Below are 25,949 nucleotides of genomic sequence, written 5' to 3'. Positions count from 1 at the left end.
CGCACAGTGTTCGGTAGTTTGGGTTTTGCTCAAGTTGCCTAAAAAAAAACAAAAAGTTATGCATTACTTGTCCAGAATTTTTTTTTACGGAACTGAATAGTTGATTATGGGGTTACAATGGAACACTTGGGTTGGCCTTGTTTGTGCTTTATTTGGAGTACAGTAACCGTTGTGAATACTGATATGAATTTTCTTCTTACTCATATGAATCTGCATACTGATATGAATTTGGAGTACAGTAACCGTGTTCGGTAGATTGTGTGTATTTGTGGTTTTAAATCTGCATACTGATATGAATTTTCTTCCTCTTAATTTTTGATATCTTATATATATATATATATATATATAAATTAAACATGTACGTGTAGCTTGTATACCACATTAGAGATTAGGCCAATGGGTTTGCAATAAACTAGATGTGAGTGGCCACTACCGTTTTCTTCTTTGGAATGTTGATTGAATTAAAAATGGAAGACAGAAATATGTAGTTTTATCATTTATCATGTTGATGGTAACTAGTAAGGTAAATGATAATAGTTGCTTCCCATTTGTTCATGTGTGTCAACTTAATGGTTAAGGTAAAAAAAAGAAAAACAAAAAAACAGAGCTTCTCAATTGTGCCAAGACGGGAAAAAAAGAAAAAGAAAACCTGCAACTTCAAACAATGCACGCACATAACAACCTGGTATCATTCATTCCGTAAAACACAAATTTGTGAAAGAAGGCAAGTAGATCGAAAGGGATGAGTACACAGAACACCTTGCCATTGAAGATCGGAAATACAAACATTTTTTGACATCTGAAATCACAAGTGCAAACCAATATGGAGCAACCATTATCAATGTTATATATTATACAGCAGGTCGTCCATCAATCGTGAACAACTGCTGCCATGGTTTTAGGTCCATCACTACTTGCGAGAAGACAACAATGGAAGACGGTTTTTGGCTTACCTAATGGTGCAAATCCGGCGAAGGCGAGGATGTGAACGACGAATCTGGTGACAGCTTCGTCGAGGGACAGCAAGGTCGTGGGTTGTTCTAGGGAGTTAAACGGCACAGCTTTGAGGAGGATAAAGAAATTGCTACCAGAGGTGGGAGGAGGCAAATCTAACCTCATTTTTCCCTAGGCCCCAATTTACATAAGATGAGGGTAGTTTGGTAAATGGTCGAGTTGCGTTTTTAGATCTTTCCAAATGGTGTAAACTGCGTTTTTTTCTTAGGCTGAAAACGCTATTTTTTATCAGGGTTCCCAAAACGGTACTAAGTCGCTTTCCTAAAGACAATATTTGTACCCACCAAAAGGTGTGCAGGAGGTTACAACAAATTTGCCTCCAGGATATAATGAAGCCTGATCTAAAGATCTAGTCTATCGGCGTCTGCATTGACGACAATAGATCTGAACACTCTTGATATAATCAAGAAATCAAGACACTAATAATCAAAGCTGCAGAACTTGATTATCAATAAGAAAATGAAAATTTGCTTAAGAAACTCTTGATCGAAAATTCAAAAGCAAGAGGGAGAGAGAGAGAGAGAGAATTACAAGAATGCTTTCAGGATTTTGGATAGAATGAAATGGATAATTTCGTAGCCTATTTATAGGCCGTAATGGATATGATCGAATGATCGTGTCCCTTGATCGCATTCGATCAAATCTGATCGTTGGATCGACGATCTATGGTGCAAATTATTCTGACACCGAATAGATGCCTTGACTAATCACACTTGATCACGATCGGGTGCCATCTCATCCGTACGATCGCGCGCATCTCTAATCAACGACTATGATCAACCCGCTCTAGATCGGACACACAACCGTTTGATCGGTTAGTTGACTCATCGCCAACGGATGACACGTCACTGCCACGTGGAGCTGACTGTATTCCACGTCGAATCCACGTCATCGCTCCAACCTGTCCAATACAAATAGGAAAGCTCCCTCATGGCGCCGATGCGTTCGTGCTAAGTGTAAAGTGCGCCATCAAACGCCACACAGCCCACTGCTCATGCCACACGCGCGCACGTATGTGCGTGTGCGGATGGTGCAAAGCACCATCCTTGAGGTGTGGGTGCATGCACACTAGCTTTCATCCCATAATTCCATATTCAAAAGAATATTCCATGTAGCACTTTATTAAGTGCTCCATGTTTTACTCTCTTTCCAATGTGGGACAAAGTCCCCAAGCTTAATTAATGCTTTCCAAAGAAAAATAAGGAAGGTTTTGAAAACACCCAAAAATTAACCTATAAATTTTAAAAACCATTTTGAAAATTCCCCAACAGTTTGATGAATATAAGTTGTCATACTTCCAAAGGATGACTGGTGAGAATTCTCACACAGCTATACAAGTTATATAATGTATTTAAGAAGAAAAAAAAAGAAAAGAAAATGAAGACACAGAAAGAGAATTCATTTTTGTGATTATCGGGATATAGAGAACTCCATCAGCTACAATATACAAGAAAGACAAGAGATTCAAAATAAGAATAATATGGAAAAAAGTAGAGAAAGAATTACTGATTTTCAGCAATGAATATTTAAACTTCTTGAATTCAATATCAGCTCACTCTAATATAGTTTGTAAGATGGAGTTATTTCTTAACTCTTGGAAAATTCCAAGACAAGTCAAAATCTTTTAAAAAATGCAGTAGTGATAGCTTAGTCAGAGAAGAACATCTACATATATATAAAAGTCTTCACCATTCACCAACCATTCATATTCAAGATTACAATAAACCATTTAACCATTCAAGTAACATTCAACCATTCAACTAACATTCAACAAGTCAACCATTCACCTACCATTCAACTGAGAAAATGCCACCTACCCACCATCCATTCAACCATTCAACTAACAATGTCCAACAAAATATTAATAAAAGTCCAAATAATGAGTCCAACATAAAAGTCCAACATAGCCAATATTAATAAAAGAAAAAAAATAATGAGTCCAACACAACAGTCCACAATTAATTATAAAAGTCTTAAAGGTCTTAAACATGAAATAATTAGGAAATTCATAAACATCCAAGTTCAAAAACAATTAGCCGCGATAACATGTGATGGTCGTCTTCATCTCAATCTCCAACTTTAGAAACCTCAGCTGAACTTCATCCATAGGAAGAGTCATGAAGCACTCACAACGCTTGTCTCATAAGAATAATCTGCCAGTCCATACATACAGCTCATCATCCAAGGACACACTAGGGAAGCTTTCCAACTTCGCCAAACATTCTGCAATTGAAGGATATCTTGATGAGGTCTGTGTTGAAGTTGCTGAAGATGACTCAACCGCATTGACTATACGATCAAGTGTCTTGTTAAGTAGAGCTGCACCAGTAAATTTCTTCTTTGTCTAGCTCTTCGTTGATAAACTATCAGTGTTTGATAAACGGTTTTTGTTTAACTCGGAAGGATTAACCACCTCCAAATCAGTATCACCATGAAATTCAGCATCATGTGGGGAATGAAATTCCTCCAGAGTCTCATTAGTGTGAGGCATAACCCCTGAGCTAGGAGTGTATGCCCATTCTCCTGTAGCAGCTCCATCTAAGAATAGTATGTCTAACTCTTCAGTGAATTGCAATGGCATACGCCGGAATTTGGCAGTATCAGGATACCTCTGCAACAATGACAAGGGAAAATTTAACAATTTCAAGTAATAAAATTTGGTCTGTTTAAACAAAAAACAAACTGAATATGTACATTAAGCAAATTACTTACCTCCAATTTCTTGGTCCACCACTCATCAAATGTAGATATAGCTCCAGTCAATGTATCACGGCCTAAGCCTATCTCACCCCTTAACAGATTATTCCATAAAAGCCAATCTTTTTTCAACACATCCCAATAATTTTTCATTTGTATTCGTTGGTATGCTTTTCCAGTCATACTTTTAACCTTAGTTATCACATTTTCCCACCCGACCCTATCTAAGTGTGTATCAGGTCTGTATCCAACCTTCACTTACTCAACACAAAGCTTAATAAAAATTTCATTTGATCTTGCATCCCAGTGAGCTTTAACAGATGGTACTTGACTTGATTTTCCCTTGTTCTTTCTATTTTTAGATTTTATTTCCTCTTAGGTACTCATTCTATGAAAGAAAAAAATAAATAAATAAATAAAACACACTTATTCATCAGTGCTTGCATTGCAACAGCTAGATCAGTACAAAATAACCATATATGGCAACTACGTCAACATTCATTGGGTACAAAGCTTAGTACAATAGTCCATGGTAAACTACATTAGCACAAAAACGCCAGGTATCTCTAAACGGCACCTATCATCATTTGAAGAGTAATTTAACTGGCATAACAATACAAATCGTGAGCAGACCCACAACAAGCTGCTTCATGAAAGCATTGGATTGCGAAAGCATTTGGTTCTTCACTTTTAGTCCTACAGTCTCTATATTTTGATTTTGATCAAGCATTCTCTCATTCCTCAGCCTCTCTACCATCGTCACAGATTTTGGGGTACACCACCTCCAAAATTGAAAATTTCTCTTCTCACAAATGAAATACAGTCTCCCTTTAGATGGCTTGTCAAACTTGGTAACCCTTATGGCAGCTCTTAGCCCATAATCGTATTTCAAAGCCTTATACCTCAAGTCAAAGCTCTCACCACTAGAATAATAGTTACTAGAGAATGACATGCCTCTGCATTAATTAGGAAGAACTGAATCCAAATCCTCTAAAGATTGGGAAGCTAATTGTAAATAAATTGCACCCACGAAGTATTGATTGAATAAAATGTTTCTAATATATTGACAATTCGTTTGCACCCATTTGTTCCTAGAAAAATTTGAAGTGCACTGATTTCATTTCATATGAGAGAGTTATTTGTAATTACGTAATAAAATTATCAACTAATAAAGTTAAAAGATTCAATTCAGTGCTAAACATAGAACATGACATAGAACACACATGACTAAAAATCTGGCTACCAAGAACAGTCAGCAAAGAAAGAAAGACATATGGCAAAAGGTTCAACAGTATTCTTCAATTTTAAAGACCTATTGGTTCTTTAATTTTAAAGACCTATTCTCCACAACTACCACTACTACTACTAGAAATATGGTTGATTAAACACATTGAATTTCTTCAATCCACATATCCTAGCAATTGAACCTTTATTAATAGCAACAAAAATTGTCATAAATTTTTTCTAGAATTTTCTCTCTAAAAAAAATTGTCTAGAAGATTAAACCCAAACTGTTTTACACATATAGCACCCATTTAAGAATGAATCATGATATCCACCTCACAAGATGGGTTCAAATTCTAGAAGATCCTTATCAACAAAACCATCAAGAACAACAAATAAGAAACTCATACCCAAACAAGTCCATATACACTTTACATAAAGACCTAGGCATCAAAGATTTACATTAAAGCCTAAGCATTAAGAAGGTTGAGATAATCCAATGCCTCTTATGTGAGCGATTTTTGATCCCCTAACCCACTATATTTGACAATACTTTTTTTGGGTGCATGTTTTTGCTGCATATATTTTGCAACTTCATTTATGTTTTTGACAGGATTAATTAGTACCAAAGATAAAGGCATTTTTAGAATCCTCACCACCCATCAAACAATGAGATGACAAAAGGTCATCCGAGAATAAAGATCACTCACTCTGCAATCCAACTTACCCCCAAAACAATGCTGAATAACTGTGTCACTCGACAGTCACAAAATTATAGTAGGTCAAAAACATACCCAAAAGAGAGGACAAAAATATAAATTATCCTACCCAAAACAGTGCTATTTATGAAATTATGATAATAATACTAAATATTTTGATTATAAATGAAGAGATCATATGATGTCACATAATTCTGTGTAAAAAATTTGTATGTATATATCATTATTCTTTAATTTGTTTGTTGTTGCGTCTCATACTTCTCAGGAGTTTTCATTTAGCTTTTCTACCTACTTTTGATGACTTTGTGTTCACTAATTTTTAGTTTCACAAACACAATAAAGCACTCACATTGCAACCCAAATTTCACCTACTCCAGTATATTATTAACGAAGCTCATGAAATGAATATAACTTTTTTGAACTCAAAATTGAAAAACATCTAGCGATTAAATAAATAAATAACAGATCGGAGTAAAAAGGGGGTTTTCAACCCTAATCAAAGAGTGAAAAAGAGAGAGAGGCATTTTCAACCCCTATTCATAGAATGAAAAAGAGGGATATTTCATCGTAATCAGAGAGAGAAGGGAGAGAGAGACAGAGAAGACACCATTTCACATAACCAAAAACAAAACCCTAATCGTTGTCCATACATGTATCACATTCATGAAATCTTACCTTTTCAACTTCGATGAACAGAAAACAGATAGATGACTATTCTTGGAGAGGTAGATGATTGTTCTACAAGCACGATCTGTTACGATCAGAGAGGTCGACGACTGTTTTTGTGCGCGTTTGGTAGAGCTTCTTCTCGGTCGCCAAAGGAGAGGAGAATAGGAAAGAAGAGTGTGAGAGGCAAGAGTTAGGGTAAGAGAGATCATCAAACGGTATACATAGTGGCATTTTCATAAATAATGAAGTTTAGGGGGGGCATTTAAGTCATTTCACCCCCCACACCAGCTGTGCGCTTAAGCTAAAATATTAAGCACCCACTGACCAACTTTTCAAAAGAGTTGAAAATTAACTTCATTTAAGCTATAAATGGGTCAAATTAAGTTAAACCAAACACAAGTCTTTAACTGAAATTAAGTTAAAAGTTGAAATAAGCAGCTTATAAGCTCTACCAAACACCCCAAAATAGTTGAAAATTAGCTTCATTTAAGCTATAAGTGGGTCAAATTAAGTTGAATCAAACACAAGTTTTTAGCTTAAATTAAGTTAAAAGCTAAAACAAACAACTTATAAGCTCTACCAAACATCCTGTATCAAAGAGTTTGAGTTAGATTTGAAAGACACAAGCAATTATTGGTTTGAGCATTGAGTTGTTGAAGTCAATGTACTTTATTTTTGAAAAAAAAAAAAATATATCTCAAAATTTTGAATTTATAGGATTTAATAAGAATACATTGCAATATTATTTAATTCAACAAAAGAAAAATTACCAATACTTTAAAGTTATATTTGATATTATTATTATTATTATATAATTCGAACCCAACTTTAATCTAACAACCATTCCCACCCTAAAATCCATTTATTCTAAAAAATCAACTTTAGTTTTAATTCAATCATTTCGTTAAAATTATTGTCAATTTACTTATTTATTTATTTTTATTAGATATCCCTCATGTGAGTGGCATGTGTTAAATAATTGTGAATTTTAACGTGCAACTTAAACAGAAGATCAAATTGAAATTAAATTTTAAATTTAAGATTACTATTGTTGAAATTAAAATAATAGAGACTAAAGTAAATTTTAAATCAAACTATATAGATAAAAAGTGTAATTTACCGATTTCTCTATTTTTAAGCTTTTATGAACATTTTACAATTAATATTTTAATTTTTTTCAAAAAGCTTTTTTTTTTTTTTTTTGGCTTTTTAGCTTTCGCATTGACTTTATTTTGTTAGGATTTGGAAAGGTTGTTTTAGCGCATAGAGTAAGGTTGGACCAATATTTTCAGCTCAATATATTAATGGATTCGGTTTGAGATTTATACTTTCAACTTGACCCACTATTAAATTAATTAATTAATTATAAAATATTAAAGTATATATTTTTTGTTACCATCTAAACTTTATCATTGTTAATTTGATTAAAACTCACATTTATAATGATATTTAATTGAATTTATTTAATAAATCTTTCAATTTATATACAAAATCTTTTAATTTATAATAATGTCAGTATGTTTGTTTAAGAAATATAATGTGTGATTAAATTTAACTATGAAATGTTTTAATTTTTTTTTTTAACATATAACCCGATGAGTAAGTTTGGGATTTATAATTTTTTTTGGATCAAATTTGTGAAGATATAGAGGCCTGATATTAGAATCGGACGGAGCTTCGACAAACACAAAATGTTTTATTATGTAGTGCCAACCAAAGCCCGAACTCGGTCCGGGTCGACTAATGCTTATACCTATTACATTGCGAAGTAATGATGTTTATTATTAAAGGCTATCATTTGACCCAAACACCTATAACCCTAGCCATCAACCTATTATTAAGCTCGAACTCATATTTAGATCTTGTTTGAAAATATATTATTTTAAGTCTCATTTAAAAAAATATTATTTTAATAATTTTTTGATTTCTTGTAAAAAGATATAAAAAAAAATAAAAAAATTGATATGATAATTTGTAATAATTTTTTTAATTTTTTGATTAATCTCCAAACAAGAGCTTAGGGCGGGCTCACCCAACCTAAATAAGACTAGCTTGGCTCAAATTTATGTACTAAAACCTGGCACGCTTGTTAGCCCGTTAAAAGTAGGCAGTTGGCCTGATTGTTAGGGGTGAGCATGGTCCGGATTAGACCGGATTAGGATAAAATCAGGATCAATTCGTTATCTACGGTTCCTGAAAAATTGGAACCAATCCAATCCGTTTAAATGGTGAAATCAATCCGGACCAATCCATTTAAATAAGGATTAGATCGGTTTAGGACCAGGAATTTATATAATTAAATAACAAAAAATATATATAACACTTTAATTTCATAAAAATATAAATATAGCACCATATTAGTTTCACAATAGCAACATGTCTTTTCATAATAGTGACATACTGTTCTAAAATTTAAACAACCATAAGAAAACTGGTTCCACCATAAGTATTTAGATCATTACAAAATTAACACTAAAAACTAGCAAACAAAAGTAATAAAAGAAGATATTATGCGAGTTTAGGTTTGGATTTAAGTTTTATATAAAATAAGAGAAGATACTATATAGGAGAGTGCATAATCAAAATATAGACTATTTGTATACGGTCCGGATCGGTTCCAATCTGGAACCGTAGGGTTCAATCCGGAACCAATCCGTGAACTACGAATTTTTAATTTTTCAATCCGGAACCGAACCATGGATTCAAAAAACTAATCCAAATCTATTGAATTGAACTGGACTGGATCGGATTACGAATTTTACGGATTTCTTGCTCAGCCCTACTAATTGCTAGCTCGTAAGCTTGGCAAAAAATAAGAAAAAATAAATAAATTAATTAAAATAAGTCTGAGAATTCGACTTAAGTCACGGGTAACACGTTAACTCTTTTGGGTCAAGCTTGTTGAGTATGACTCGATCCTAAGATTTTTTATTTGGGCTTGCTTAATTAATTAATAAAAGTCCATCAAATTTAGCTCACAAGCAAACTTACAATTTTTTTGAAAAGTAACTATTTTAATTAATTTTTTTAATTTTTTATAAAGATTTATAAAAATTTAAAGAGAAGAGCTGATTTTTAGTGATTTTTTAATTTTTTAAGGGATAAATTACACTTTGCTTCCTTTATATTTGATCAGTTTTCCACTTTGATTCTTAAAGTTTTTTTTTTTTCCATTTTGATCATTCATGTTTCAAGTTTTTTTGACTTTACTCTTAAAACTAACTTATGTTCAATTTTATAGACTGAAAATGCTACAATAACTATTACATAACATAAAAAATATATTATTACATTTGAGTTTAAATTTATGTTAGATGTGTGAGTTATATATAATAAATATTTTTATGCCATCTGATAGTCAATGTGCCATTTTCTATCTAATTTTGAATAAAAATTAACTTTGAGTAAGGTGGAAAAACTTAAAATACGAAGGACCAAAGTCAAAAATAAATAAATTTTAAGATTCAATGTAAAAATGGCCGAACATAAAGGGGCTAAAGTAAGGATTGTGCAAAAATACTGCACAATCTGCTAAAATTGCATCGATCCACACCAATCCTCACCGTTTAATCCACTAATCGCAAATTAAACTTTAAAATTTGAGATAAAAGATAGTTTTTAGAAAAAATGACAAGGAACACATACTTTAAGGATTAAAACTGTCTTTTATTTATGTTCTCGTTATCAATTTAGTTAGATATATGATCAAATTGACTCAAATTGACAACTTTGAAGATCAAAATAATAAATAACACATTTCTTAGAGACTAAAACTATCTTTTATCCTAAAATTTATAATATAATTTTGAAATCGTTCTGCTCCACTAAAGTTAATATATATATATATATATATATATTTATATTTTAACTTTTAATGAAATATTAAAGTAAAAATGAGTGTGAGAGAGATTTAAAATGTGAAATTTGTTAGAAATTAGTAGTTATATATATGAAAAATATTATGTAAATTAATGTTATATATTATACATACACTTGATAATTAGTTAAGAATATTCTTCAATTTGACAAACCATTCCAAATTGTCCAATATGACTTACTTTAGTTATTTGTCAATCCGTTATTTAATTTATAATTTTATTTTCAAATCGTCCGAACTATACATCTCACCCATAGGCAAAGTATAATTATCAACTTTGGCCTATTTTGGCAAGAAGTTAAAAACTAATTTTTTATATTTTAACTTCTTTTGAGTCATATCATTTCTATATTTTTTTACGTGTTTTTTCAACGAAAAAAAAAGGGAGCTAACCTTTAACCAATTTAACTATTTTAATTTTTAAATTGGTGATAAAACAAACCTTAAACACAACTTTGGAGCGATACCAACCTCCCTCATCAACTTTATCATCAACAATGTTACATCTATTTAATTTAGGATTACCAATAATTCTTAATAGTTGTAATTAATTCTTATCAAGTCTTATTGAAAATAAATCATAGTAAAATTGTCACCAAAAATATTTTTTTACGACTAGTTTTTTGCATATGTCACTAAAAATTAACAATTAGTGACTTTTTTATTCTAATTTTTATAAATTGTTACTAAAATTTACAATTACTGATATTTTTTTGTGATGATTTTTTAAACTGTCGTTAAACCTTATAATTAGTAATATTTTTTATGACAATTTTCAAACTGTTATTAAAAATTAACAAAACAATTAATGATTTTTTAATAGTTTTTAATGAAAAATGTCATGAATTTTCACATGAGTTGTTGAATAATAAATCTACTTATTAGGAGTTACACGTAAGTTATCCTTTAATTTATCACTCTTAAATGACTTCTCATGATATAATATTAAAATTTGATCCCATATAATAAAATATTTAATAGTAAATTAAAATATGACACTTATCAAATATATCATTAAAAATATTTTTTAAAAATAATAAATTAAGTGATTCAAATATTTTGTCTTTTTTAATGATGTACAACTCTTTCGAAGATAAATGGCCTGTTTGGTTTGTATGTAAGCTACAATTTTTGAATTTTTTTTTTAAAAATTGTTTGGTTAAAATTTTTCAAAAAAAAATTTCAAAGTCACTTTCTTTCTCCTATACGTTAATCAATCACTTTTTCTCTTTCCTCTTTATTTCTCAATCACTTTTTTTTCATACACACCTACTCAACTATAACAAAATATCAAATCATTCCAAATTTTCAAACTTCAAAACTATTTTCAAAATACACAACTAAATAAATCAAAAAAAAAAATTAGGTTGCATTTGGTAGAATTTTCTAAATATGATTTTAGAATAGAGTTGTATTTTGAGTTTGTGAGTTTTGAAATTATGATTTGAGTGTAGAAAATCTGCTTGGTGAATGAGTTTTGAATTGAATGAGAAATTTTTGATGTGACATATGATAATTGATACAAAAACTTGAACTTATAACCAAACACACAACTCAAAATTCTATTCAAAACTCATAAATTTTTTTTAAAAATTCCAATTTTTTTTTAATTTAAAATTTAAAAAATAACAGGTGGCATTTGTAAAAAAAAAAAAAAAAGAGTACTGTTTCGGTCAACCGACCGGACGTCTAGGAGGACAACCAGTTAGTCCAAATTTTCCCTTCTTGCAAAGAGTTTTTTTAAAAATAAGTGTGTAATTAATTTTTAAAAACACTAAACAAACACCACACTCAAAACTAATATGAAATTATATTTTAAAAATTCCACCGAACGAAGCCTTAAACTCTCTCTCCAAATTTTTTTTTGAAAATTTATTTCAAAACACAAATCACACCTACCCAAAAAGTTTGCGTAAAGATGTCAATTTGACAATCATTGCAGGAGATGGACCATCAGAGATTCCATATATATATATATTAGAGGAAATGATATCTTTATGATACATATGAGCTCAAAAAAAAAAAAAAAAAAAAATTTATAATACATATATATTTTTAATCTTTAATAAAATATTAAAATAAAAATAAATATAAGAGATTTAAAATATAAAATTTGTTATAAATTAATAATTATATTTGATAATTAATTAAAAATATTCTTTAATCTGTTAAATCATTTCAAATAACTTCAATTACAATTTAATTATTTATTAATTCGTTAATTTATTATTTAATTCATTATTTTATTTTTAAACCATTCAAATTGTACCCTACACACCCGTAAGCAAATTTTAATTACCAACTTTATAACTATTTAACCATTTTAAGCTGTGATAAAACAAGCCTTAAACGCTACTTTTGGACCGACACCAACCTTACTCAATTTTTATCATCTGCACAACTTTTCCGGAGATAAAGGTTTGCAAAAAGATGTCGATTTGGTAATCATTACAGGAGAGACCATCAGAGATTCCGTATTTTTCTTTTAAGGAAAGACTATGCTAAAGTGTGAATTATATACATTTTATACTTAACAGAAAAATAGATATAATTTTATATTTTTAAGTTATAATTAAAAAAATTATAATCAAACATAAATAAAGTATAATCAAAGATTTCAAAATAATGTCATAAATAAAAAAGAAAAATAGTCATAATTAAAGAAAAAAATAACGTAATTAAATGTGCATATAATAAGAGATGTGTTTAATAGGATTTTCCTTTTTTAATATGTAAATTATTTGTATAAATCTTAGACCTTGTTTGGGAAGATTAAATAAGTCCACATTTTTTATTTTTTTAATCTTTTTTGGGTCACATCAATCAACATTTTCTCTCTACTTTTCTATACATCTTTTTATAAAAAGTTAAAAAGTGCACTTATTTAGAACATTCTAAACAACCCTTTAGTCGGTGTTTGGTATAATTTTTTTAGTAACTGTTTTTTATTAATTTTTCTTTATTTTTAGTTTTTTTTTTAAATTTCGAATTATAGACTAGACAAATCGGGAAAAGAAAATCCAGAAATGACAAATAATTTTTTTAAAATTTTTTAATGTTTAGTAAACTTTTTAAAAGAAATTATATATATATTTTTTAATTTTTAAATTGGTCTATACAAAATGAATCTAAAAAAAAACATAATTTAAAAAAATACTAAAATAAAAAAATTCAAAAAAAAAAAATTGTGATTATTTTAGTTATATGCCAACCCCCCCGGTGGAGGGTGGCATGCCGAACCAAATACCTAAGGCGATATTTGTTTGGCTCTATATGATAGAAGGAATTAAGATTACAATGAGATTGAATGAGATATGATGGTATTAGGTGAGAGATGTAAAATAAATAGTACTTGTTTGTATATCACCAGATTAATAATACTATAAATGGTGTTAATATATAAAATTAATATTTTATAATTTTTAGTATTTTTTAATATTATAATTATTTTTTTTGTTTTAAAAAATATAATTTTTGCTTAAAAATTATGAATCCCTTAACTCAATTTCTAATCACAATCCTCCCATACTTTTGTTAGTCCCACCACAAAAAAGATTATTAGTTGACAAGAATAATTAATCTCCTTACTTATATCCTCAACTAAACACCTTTTAAATATATTTTCTTTCTGATAAAGTCAAACAATCATAATCTATACAAGTGTTTTGAAAAGATAATTAAAAATTATTTTTTAATTTTTTTATAAAAGAGAAATAAATTAAAAATTAAAAATTTACTTTTAACCTATCTCAAAATAGATATCACTGCAGAGACCGAGCCGAACTCGGAAGTCAAACCCCAAACCCAACTCACCTCAGTCGTACAGTATTGGATACTCCCTCTCTCTCTCTCTCTCTCTCTCTCTCTTTTTTGTCTTCAATGCAATGCAATCAGACTGCACAGTGCTACTCTGAAAATTCGGCTATTCTTTGTAGCTCAACCCCGAAACGCATCACCACATCACATTGCTTTCAATGTGCCAATCTCCAAACTTAACACAAGTTTCATGCACTTTCTCACTACCTTGTTGATTCCTCTCAAGACCTCTTCAATCTTCAAATAATCATTCTGGGTTTGTTTTTTCACTTCTTAATTATTGTCATTGTTGTGTCTCGTTTCATATATCAAAAAACCCATTTTCTTTTTCACAGCTTTGGAGATGTAGTAGGTGGAAAACCTTCTCTGAGTCTTTTCTTTTCTTTTTCTTTATTTTCTTTTTTCTCTCATTATTGGTTGGTAATCTATGAAATTTATGATTTTGTCATGGTCTGGTTTTAATAAATGCAAACGGGTCCTTGTTCTTGGCAATGCTTGAAACTGTAAATTCCCTGAAAATTAGATTCACTGAGCTTGTAGGACCACCTCTCTTATTGCTCATTGACTCGCTCATTGCTTGCTATTTCTTTGTTTTTGTTGCAGTTGTTTTTTTTAACTCCCACTCCCCTCATTGCTTTAGCTCTGTGTCTTGTGAAGTTCTATTCAGGTTCAATTTTCTAGTCCTTGTGCTCATTTTGTTTTCTTTAGTACCCATTGATTGATTTCATGTTGTTCAGCATTGTGCACAACCAACACATTATCTATCTATCTATTTAGTTGGGTAGAGTAGGGATTCTTGAGGGAGGAATGCAGATAATCTGTTTGATGATATTACTGTTACTGGAACTGGCAAAAGGAGATTCAGATGTGGATGTACTTTTGGAGCTAAAAAAGGGGATCCAGAAAGATCCTTCAGGGAAGGTTTTTGTTTCATGGAATTCAAGTTCCTTGGCATCTGATGGGTGCCCCCAGAATTGGTATGGAATTAGTTGTAGTGAGGGCAGTGTGACATCAATTACACTAAATGACTTGGGTTTGGTTGGTGAGTTTGATTTCCCTGCTATTGCTGGGCTTAAAATGCTTCAAAATTTATCAGTTTCAAACAACCAGTTGACGGGTAGTATCACAGAGCAAGTTGGCTCAATTGGGACATTGGAAGTTTTGGATGTTTCGCGCAATTTGTTTAATGGGTCATTACCGTCCGAGTTGACCAATCTAACAAACTTGGTGCTTCTGAATCTTTCCTCAAACAGTTTTGAAGATACAGTTCCCTCCAGCTTTGGAAACCTTGAGCAGTTGATGTATCTAGACTTGCAGTCTAATGGGTTTACTGGTGATGTTATGGATCTTCTGTCCCAACTGGGTAGTGTGGTGTATGTTGACCTCAGCAGCAACCGGTTCAATGGATCCCTGGACCTCGGGCTTGGAAACTTGAGCTTTGTTTCTGCAATTCAGCACTTGAATATTAGCCACAACAGCTTGGCTGGAGAGCTTTTCTCTCATGATGGAATGCCATATTTCGACAGTTTAGAGGTGTTTGATGCAAGTAATAATCAATTTGTGGGTAATGTTCCTTCCTTCAATTTCATGGTCTCTCTTCAGATTCTGCGGCTTGGTAGCAACCACTTATCAGGGTCCTTACCAGAAGCTCTTTTGCAAGAGAGTTCAATGGTCTTGTCTGAGTTGGATCTCAGCCTTAACCAGCTTGAAGGTAACCTCAATTCTGAAACCAAGGTTCCTGCTATAATTGCTTACTTTTATTACAACCAAAATTTGCAAAAGAGAAATGCTAGAGACCCTAAATATTTTACCAAATATTCTACTAAATGTTTCACATGGGCGTGAGATTCGCATGAGACCCACATGTGTGGATCTCACATCCATGGGAGACATTTGGTAGAACATTTGATAAAACATTTGGGGTTTTTAGCATTTTTCTTTGCAAAATATTATAAAATATTTTCTATAAACGTCTTCCAGAATGGGTGACGTGTCTCAATGCTTTCTATGTTTGGATCTTGTTTGTCTATATATGTGAAATGCAAATGGGTTTCGTCTACATTGCTACATAACCAAACAAACTCTATGCATTCTACAAAATATCAGACAAAATTTTCTTTTTAGCATTCGATGATGTTGGCTGTTGCAATTGTAATTTAAAACTCTTTTTCAAGTCATTATTAACATTGGTGGACCCAGAAATATTGTTAAGAGGGGGTCAAACTATATACAACAAAAAACTGACTATAAAACTTATTTTATCACATTCTTACAAAAGTTTTGCACCTATGTTGTACTAAAATAATCATTGTTATAAGCATAAAAATTAAACATTATTCTTAAATTTGCAAATAAAATTTTTAGTCAATAGACATTTACAAAAACAATAGGTATCAAAACAGGATTATAAACTTCTTTTACACTTTGTACAAAACATAGGATCAAAACATAATAACATAAAAGGACTTTTTCACATTGATTATAGTCACATTAGGTTGTAACTAATACTAATTAAAGCCATAATCGAAGGCCATTTTGGTCGTAACAAAAACCAGCACAATGAGTTGTGGCGAATACTATTTTGGGACATAATCAAACATCAGAATGGGATGCGACTAATTTTGATTTAATAATTTATTAGACCTGCCACCGTAATGCCCCATTACCATACACCACAATAATTCGTAACTTACATATGGTATACACTGTGTATTATAGCATGACCCTAACTACATGCTTCAAACAAGCAAATTGACAAAGTTGAGACTTCAAAGGGCCAACTCTTTACTTCTAAATAAGGTTTTAGTATATATAGATTACCAAGAAATACAATAAAGGAAGATGAGAACATTGGGGTAATTGAATTTTCAACTTAAATTAACCTTCCAAAACACCTTAAGAAATTGAGTCTTTAGCAGTTAATTGGCTCCATCCAATATGCTTATGGAAATCTGTACACCAAACACCATACAGTTATTGGACTGGCCTTTGAAAACGTGGGCTAGCTGTTTTAATTAAATACCAGCAAAAGAATGTAAACCTATATAGGATAACTGAATCGATTCTTATTTAGGAGTTTATGACACTAGTGAGTTCAGAACTCAATTAGCAAGAAACAACTCACAACATGCTATCCTCGTAGCAGCAAAGTATTGTAGATGTACTGCAGTCCCTTTTGAAGAACACCGTGCATGGCATGCTAAACTAAAGTATGCCAACTATTACAGTCATGTCAAAAGCCTAAAAACAATATTGACCGATGCTATATGCGTTTGAGTTTTTTCTTTATTATATTTTTTCATGTTATGGAATCCTATTTCACTAAATACAAAAGATTTTAGAATATCATTAAGCATTGCTGCATTGTTGTATTATTTTATTTAAAGCTGAAGTTTGATATGTGGTAACAGTGACCAAAGTTGTCATCCAATACCAATAAACAACCTGCCCAAGGCAGCTAAGTGGGAGTCCTACTTATTCTAAAGTATAATCTGTCTTGCAATATGCATCTCTATCCTAATATAAATAAAACAATGACCATAAGTGCTCTATCCAAACTGAGTAGTGGAACCGTTAAGTTTAATCTGATATGATTGAGTATAAGAAGAAAGTTCACAAGATCATGTTATTGTTTACTATATGACATTACTCGTAGCTTGTTTAATTTGACATCACAACTATCCTGAAACATTCATTGGAAAACATTCACGTGTGAACATTATGATAAATATAAGGGAAACAAGAAAAGAAAAAAAAAACTCGCCATTTACCTAACCAGGGGTGGAGATAGGGCTCCTTCATTGGAGGGAGGGGGGCTAGATGAAAGGCACTGGAGCAAGTTCAGGCTGGTAGATCAGTTTAGACTTAAACGGCTTAAATAATTATTAAAATGCAAATCACTAATAAAGATAATCATATAAATAATGAGAACACACTACATGAGGTAATACCTTATACTCGCCTAAAAATGTCAAAAATTAACTAGTTCAGGATGTATTGCTCACAGATGTATTACATCAGTATAGTGTAATGTGAGCAATACATCCAGAAACAGTATTGTAAAACAAACTGGGTTTCCGATGTTAATTGTCCCTGTGTTTTCACTTTCATTGAGTTGAATGCCATCAAGCTTCATTTTTATATAGAAACTGAGCAATTTAGGCTGTCACAAATGCCCAATTCATAATGAATCCTGAGTCCAGAAAATTATCAATTTAGTTTAGATCCCTTGCTTACCATATGAGAGATATAACAGAAATTGTCTGTGTTCCAAGAGCTTGAATTGTTAATGGTTCACCACTACAAGAGTGCAAATCAAAATTAATATCATAAAGTGGAGAAGCTAGTCCAAGACTATAGGTGTAGGGTATCCACATGGAATATAGGAACTTTAACTGTTAAGACTATGGAATTGGTAGATGTCATGATTAGGAGGAGAGTTAGTATAACTTGTGTACAAGAAACTAAGTGGATGGGTGAGAAAGCTCGAGAAATAGAGGATACCGGTTTTAAACTATATTATAGTGGCAAGGATGGATACCGAAATGGGGTAAGAATAATAGTTGCCAAGGGTCTTGTAGAAAATATAGTTGCGGTCGTTAGGAAAGGTGATAGGATAGGATTATGTTAGTTAAACTAGTTATTGGTGAGAATATAGTGAATATTATTAGTGCATTCGCCCCCCAAGTTGGTTTAGATGATCAGACTAAGGGAGATTTTTGGGACCAAATGGATGGGGTATTACAGGAGATACCCGTAGAAAAGCACCTAGTTATAGGCGGTGATTTCAATGGCTATGTAGGAATAGATAAATTAGGTTAGGAGAGGATGCATTGTGGGTATAGTTTTGGTGATAGAAATGAGGCTGGAGAGAGCATTTTAGGTTTTGCGTTAGCTTCTGACCTAGTGGTGGCCAATACTATTTATAAGAAGAGAGGGAAGCATTTGATAACCTTTAAGAGTCGGTCAATTAGGAGCCAAATAGATTATTTTCTTGTAAGAAAAGTAGATTGTCTAAAACACAGCAACTATAAGGTGATTCTTGGAGAGAACCTGACTTCTCAACATAGGATTTTGATACTAGATTTATGTTTTAAAGGGCAATACCAAGCTAGGAAAGATAGTGGGCGTCGCAGGACAAGATGGTGGGACCTAAAAGCAGATAAACTAGAAATATTTAAGAATAAAATGGATAAAGAAGGTACTTGAGAATTGGAAGATGATACTAACACTATGTGAAACTCGATGACCAATTATATGAGGAGAATCTCAAGGGAAGTTCTTGGAGAGTCGAAAGGAAAGGGACCCAACCTTAGGGAAACTTGGTGGTGGAGGGAGGAGGTTCAAATGATAATAAAGACGAAAAAAGAGTGCTTTAAAAAGCGACAGAATAATAGAATTGAGAAAAGTCTTAAAAGCTACAGATTGGCTAATGAGGAGGTCAAAAAGTAGTAAGGGAGACTAAGTTGAAAGCCGATGATGACTCATACACTAGACTAGATAGTAAGGAAGAGGAGAAAATGTTCTACAAACTGGCTAAGGTAAGAAAGAGGAAAATAAGAGATTTTAATTAGGTTAAGTGTATCAAGAGTGAGGACTATAAGGTGTTGGTGAATGACAAGAGATTAAGGAGAGGTGGAAAAACTATTTTGAGAAGTTGTTAAATGAGGAACATGGACGTAGGTCAAGAGGGGAGGAAGTAGGCAGTAATGAGGAAACCCAAGACTACAGGTTCTATCGTAAGAATTGGAACTTTGAAGTGGAGATTGCAATTGAGAAAATGAAATCGAATAAGGTTTTAGGACCCGATGATATCCCTATTAAAGTTTGGAAAAGTTTAGGTAAGAAGGGTGTTGTTTGGTTGATTAGGTTATTTAGCAAAATTTTGTTGACTAGGAAAATGCTAGAGGAGTGGAGGAAGAGTATTTTAGTGCCAATATATAAAAATAAAGGAGATGTCCAGAACTGCAACAACTATAGAGGAATCAAGCTAATGTGTCATATAATGAAAGTGTGGGAGAGAGTGATGGAACATTGATTGCTCGATATAACAAAGGTGTCGGAGAATTAATTTGGGTTTATGCCTAGTAGGTCAACAATGGAAGCGATCTATCTTTTGACGAGAGTAATAGAAAAGTATAGAGAAAAGAAATGAGACATTCATATGGTTTTTATCGATCTTGAGAAAGTATATGATAAAGTGCCTTGGGATACAATCTGGTAGGTGTTAGAGAAGAAAGAGGTAACAAAAGGTTACATTGATGTGATTAGGGATATGTATGAAGGTGTGGTGACTACTATTAGATCGTTTGTTGGAGAGACAAGTGAATTTTCAATTACTGTAGGGTTACACTAAGGATCAGCCTTAAGTCCTTATCTTTTTACTTTAATTATAGATGAGTTGACGCGAAATATTCAGAATGATGTGCTATAGTTTATGCTTTTTGTAAATGATATCGTGTTAGTGGATGAGACTAGAGAATGAGTTAACACTAAGTTGGAAACTTAGAGAAAAGCTCTTGAATTTAAAGGATTTATGATAAACATAACTAAAATAGAGTACATGGAGTGTAATTTTAGTAATAGTAATAATGGAAGCATAGGAGAAGTGAAAATTGAGAACCAAGAACTACTTAAGAGTGAACATTTTTGTTATTTAGGATCGATTATCACAACGACTGGAGAGATTGGAGTAGATGTGATCCATAAAATTAAGGCGAGATGGCTTAAGTGGAGGAGTGCGTCTGGGGTACTGTGCGATAAACGAATACCCATTAGACTAAAAGTGAAGTTTTATAGAACGACTATTAGACTAGCGATGTTGTATGGGACAGAATGTTGAGCAACTAAGAAACAACATGTAGATAAGATGAGTGTTGCTGAGATAAGGATGCTAAGGTGGATGTGTGATAAGACTAGAAAAGACAGAGTTATGAATGAGTATATTCGAGAATGGGTAGGAGTAGTACCGATAGAAGATAAGTTGAGAGAAAATAGATTGTGATAGTATGTGTAAGTTTTCTGTATATTTAATTGTATTATAATACAAAGAATACATCTGCTTATATAGTAATCCTAACCCTAAAACTAAAAAGGAAAAGAAAACACTGTCATATATATACACAATCTCTCAGAATATATATATACAATATACATTACCATATATATAAACATAACCTAATATTCTCACACCCCCGCTCAAACTCAAGATGTTTTAGTTAAAAATACTGAGAGTTTGCCAAGAAGAAACTAAAACTGAGCAGTGGTGTGAGTCTTGATAAAGAGGTCTGCAAGTCGCAGAGCCGAAGAGAAAAAAGGAAGCGAGATAGAGTTAGACTGCAGATGCTGACGAACAAAGTGACAATCAATCTCAATGTGCTTTGTTTGCTCATGGAAGACAATGTTATGGGCAATATGAATAGCACTACGGTTATCACAATAGAGGGAGGTTGGAGAAGACTGAGGGACGCCCAAGTCAAAGAGAAGACAACGAAACCAGACAACTTCAACAGTAGTATGAACCATAGCACGGTACTCAGCTTCAGTAATAGAACGGACAATAACAGTTTGTTTCTAGCTTTTCTAAGAAATCACGGAATCGCCAAGAAACATACAGAAATCAGAAATTGACTCATGATTTGCAACATCACTAACCCAATTAGCAAGGTTCTGAAAAGCGGTTGCGGTCACCATAACGGTGGCGTTGTTGCGGTTGCGGTTGCGGTTGCGGTTGAGGTTGCAGGGTGTAAAGGCCGTAGCGTAACGGTTGCAGTAATCGAAACAATGAATTTTTTTATTTTTCGTACAATTTAAAAAAAACTTAGCGATACGTATATTTTTTTTCCATAATCATATTTATTGGGTTTTAAAATAAATATTGATCAATTTTTATAAATTTTTAAATATGATTCAATATATTTCATATGTTTAAATCACTATAAACTGAGTTTTTTACATTTTATTTTAATAATTAATGACTTTATATGTCATAAATCCATATTATGCTTGTGGCAACAAAAAAAAAAAAAAAAATTATTGGACTTAGATGTACAAAATTATTTTTTAATTATTATACTTGTGGAAGCAAATGCAACTTTTAATTTGAATAGTTTTAAAAAATAAATTATACATGTTAATGTAATCATATAAAAATTAAAAAATAAATTATAAAGAATTTTTTTTTTGTTTAGGTTTGGATCACTTGAATATTCATTCTCTTTTTGAATAACTAGTAAATAAAAATAAAATAAACTAATCAAAAAAAATAAATAAATTTTGACATGTATAAAAAATGTATTAATATATAATTATAGGTGTTATGTTTCCTAAATATTTTACAAAAAAATCAATCACTAAACAATGACAAAAGTAAAAAAAAAAATAATAGCCTAAATATATATATATATATATAAATAGATAATGACCACACTTATTATTATTATTATTATTATTATTATTATTATTATTATTATTATTATTATTATTTTCAAACAATATATAGATAGACGCACACAAACAAAATAGTTGAGTGATAGCAGCTGAATAAAATAGTATAGGTCTTACAGCTTTAACAAATCAATAACATGTTCATTATCTTCTCTCTTTTCTCTCTCTATTTCTTACTCCTCCATCAGTTTTTTTTTTTTTTTTTTTTTTTTTTTTTTTTTCTGAAAAAAGCAGTTCAGAACCGTTACGTAACGATGTGTAACAAGCCGTTACGGCATCGTTTCGACTGCTACGGCCGACACACCTATGAATCTCAATCACACTGCAAAAGCAGTCGTAACGGGTGGCGGTAACCACCAAAGCCGTTATGTAACGGCGTTATGTAACAGTTACGGCCGCTTTTTAAAACCTTGCCAATCAGCATCAGCATAGGCTACTAAAGCCAAGAAAGAAGTAGAGGATAACATCAATCCTTGGAAGATAGTACTGCGAACATAGCGAAGAATTCGAACCAAAGCAGCTCAATGTATAGAACAAGGAGCAGAAACGAACTGACTAACCGCATGAATAGCATAGGCAAGTAACCATCAAATAGACTAAGCAACCCACGAGCTCTCAATATAAAGTAGGATCAGGTAGAGGAACACCATTAGTAGTGTTAAGTTTCACATTAAGCTCAATAGGGGTAGCAGCAATCTTAGTGTCAGTAAGACCAACACAGTGAATAACTTCATTAGTATACTTGGCTTGAGACAGAAAGTAGTCCTTAGGAGAAGAAACCACCTCAATATTAAGAAAATACAGCAATGGACCCAAATCCTTCATTTCAAAGGTGCGGAAGAGATGCTACTTGACCTCAGAGATAGCAGAAGAATCAGAGCCAATAATAATCATATCATCTACATATAATAATAAGGCAACAAAACCAGTGAGATGTGGAGGAGAAACAAAGCAGAATCTTGGACAGAAAGATAAAACCTAAGCTTAGTAACAGCAGTCTGAAAGCGATCATACTAAGCATGAGGAGATTGCTTCAGACCATACAGAGCACACCGAAGACGACAAAACATGTCCAGAGGAATGGTGAAGGCTAGGGGGATGACGCATGTAAACCTCCTCAGCGAGATGACCATTAAGAAAAGCATTCTTAACATCCATCTGATAAAGAGACCAATGACGAACAGCAACGACAGATATCACAGTACGGACAGTAGTAATCTTGGCAACCGGAGTAAAGGTCTTCTCATAATCAATACAATACTCCTATGAAAAACCCTTGGCAACTAGGTGAGCCTTGTAGCGCTCAAGAGAACCATCAGAATAAATCTTGACTTTGTAGACCCATTTGCAACCAACCAAATTCTTATCAGTTGGCAAATGAACCAACTCCCAAGTACTAGTTTTTTGCAAAGCAGACAACTTATCCTCCATAATTTGAATTCAATGAGGATCTTGACAAGCCTCCTTGTAAGACTGAGGCTCTGAAAAAGATTCAGCAAACACAAATGTACAGTATGAAAAAGAAAAACATATTTTAGCAAAACCAAGTTTGACTATTTGTTTACGGATGCGAAGGGGATACTTACGGTTAGCAAGATCAAAGTCATCAGAAGCAGGAGGATTAGTAGTAGAGGCAATGACAACTGGTGGAGGGAGAGCCTTGCGACGAGAATAGACTAACAATAGAGGGGGAGAAGGAGCCAGCGGGAGAGAAGGTGGAGAGGATGTAACAGACTCATAAGGTCCAGTGAAGAGGGACTCAGTAGGAAGGGGGTTAGGAGGAGAAGAGGGAACAAGCTCATGGGAAACAGTAGCGATGTACTCATCAAGAGGGATATCAGAAGGAAATGAATCAATGTGAACCAAATCCTTTTTAGAAATTGGAGCTGTGAGAGGCGGAAGCTAAAAGTAAGCTAAACGTTCCAAAAAGCCAACATGGCGAGAGACATAAAGGCGACGAGAAACAAGATTGTAATAGCGATAGCTTTTCTAAGTAAGACTATATCCCAAAGAGACACAGGACAGACTGGGCACTAAGTTTTGTTCTATCTTTCCAGGGAAGAAGGACAAAACACAAAGACCTAAAAGCACGAAGGAGAGAGTAATTGGAAAATTGGGAAAACAAAACCTAATAAGGAGAACGACCAGATAGTAGGGGGGTAGGCATACAGTTTAGAAGAAAAGCAGCGGTAAGAACGGCTTCCCCCCAAAAGGAAACTGGAACAGAGGCAGAAAGAATGAAAGATCTAGCTGTCTCAAGAAGATGGCAGTGTTTACGCTCAGCACGACCATTTTGGTCAGGTGTATCAGTACTAGAAGTTTGGTGAATGGTACCTAAATTGGCCAGATACTCACAGAACTCAGTTTTAAAATATTTCCCACCCAAGTTAGATCGTAACAATTTAATGGTAACCCCAAACTGTGTAGTGATCATAGACTGAAAGGTACGGTATATTTGGTAGAAGTCAGTTTTGTGAGTTATAAGATAAACCTAAGTATAATGGGTTCAATCATCAACAAAAGACACGTAATATGCAAAACCCCCTTTAGTGAGAACATGAGAGGGTCTCCAGACATCAGTATGCACAAGAGAAAAATGAGAAACAGAAATAGAAGTACTTTTATTAAATGGTAAAGCTGACATTTTGACAAGTTTACACTCCGACATTCATTAATTTGATTAGGAGAAACCTTACCCAACACTCCTGACTGAGCTAAAGACCGTAAACGGTCAACAGACAAATGACCTAGGCAAGAATGCTATAAATAAAACTGACTCGACTGAGAATCTAACTGAAACGAGAAAGGTGCAATTGGAGAGATGGATAGAGGAAAATGCAAGCTTTCTACCACATAGAGATCTCCAATTCTACGACTGGTCCTAATCTGCTTCTTGGATACCTAATCCTGCACACAACAGACAAAAGAGGAAAAAATAACATTAAAACCAGAAGCATCAAGTTGACTGATAAATAATAAACTGACAGATAGCTGAAGAACATAAAGAACAGAGGGAATAATGACTGCAAACATGGCAGAGGGCAAGACAAACTCAATAGACAGAACAAACATACCAAACCTATTAGCAGTATTAATAGTAATAAGAGAGGGAGGAGGGATACAGTTTTAAAGTAAGAAAAGGTGAGAAGTCATATGATAAGAAACATTATAGTCAAAAAGCCAGACAGAAGAAGATATACCAGAAGAGGACTCAAGCAAACCTAAATGAAGAGAGGTAAGAGGGGAGCAAATGGGGATGGCTGAGAGGTAGACAAGAGGTGTTGAAGCTTAGCAATCTGGGCACTCAAAGAAGCAAAGTCAGGATCTGGAGCCGGAGTAGATGCAGTATAAACGGCGGGAGATTGAAAGTTATTTTGAGTAGTAGCTCGGGAGTGTGATTGAGATTGCTGAGAAAACACACAACCCTTCTTGGGACAGTTGTACTTCCAATGGCCCCTTTGATGGCAGAAAGCACACTTATCGAAAGT

The 25,949-nt window shown here is 32.7% G+C and overlaps 1 protein-coding gene across 2 annotated transcripts in view; it reads left to right on the top strand.

Moving 5' to 3' along the window:
- Positions 1-14,066: 14,066 nt before the first annotated feature.
- LOC114280582 (LRR receptor-like serine/threonine-protein kinase GHR1) overlaps positions 14,067-25,949 on the top strand; it is a 31,227-nt gene continuing 19,344 nt past the window's right edge. The window contains exons 1-2 of one of the 2 annotated variants that reach the window (XM_028222968.2): positions 14,067-14,272; positions 14,620-15,727. In XM_028222968.2, coding sequence (XP_028078769.1) covers positions 14,824-15,727 — 904 coding nt within the window. In that variant the 5' untranslated portion in view covers positions 14,067-14,272; positions 14,620-14,823. Of the gene's footprint in view, positions 15,728-25,949 lie in introns of both variants that reach the window. The other variant, XM_028222967.2, reaches the window with a different exon arrangement.

Source organism: Camellia sinensis, chromosome 14 (assembly GCF_055761805.1).
Source record: "Camellia sinensis isolate YWXY chromosome 14, ASM5576180v1, whole genome shotgun sequence".
NCBI lineage: Eukaryota > Viridiplantae > Streptophyta > Magnoliopsida > Ericales > Theaceae > Camellia > Camellia sinensis.
Note: the sequence above shows the minus strand (reverse complement) of the source record. Positions and strands in the feature narration are given on the sequence as shown.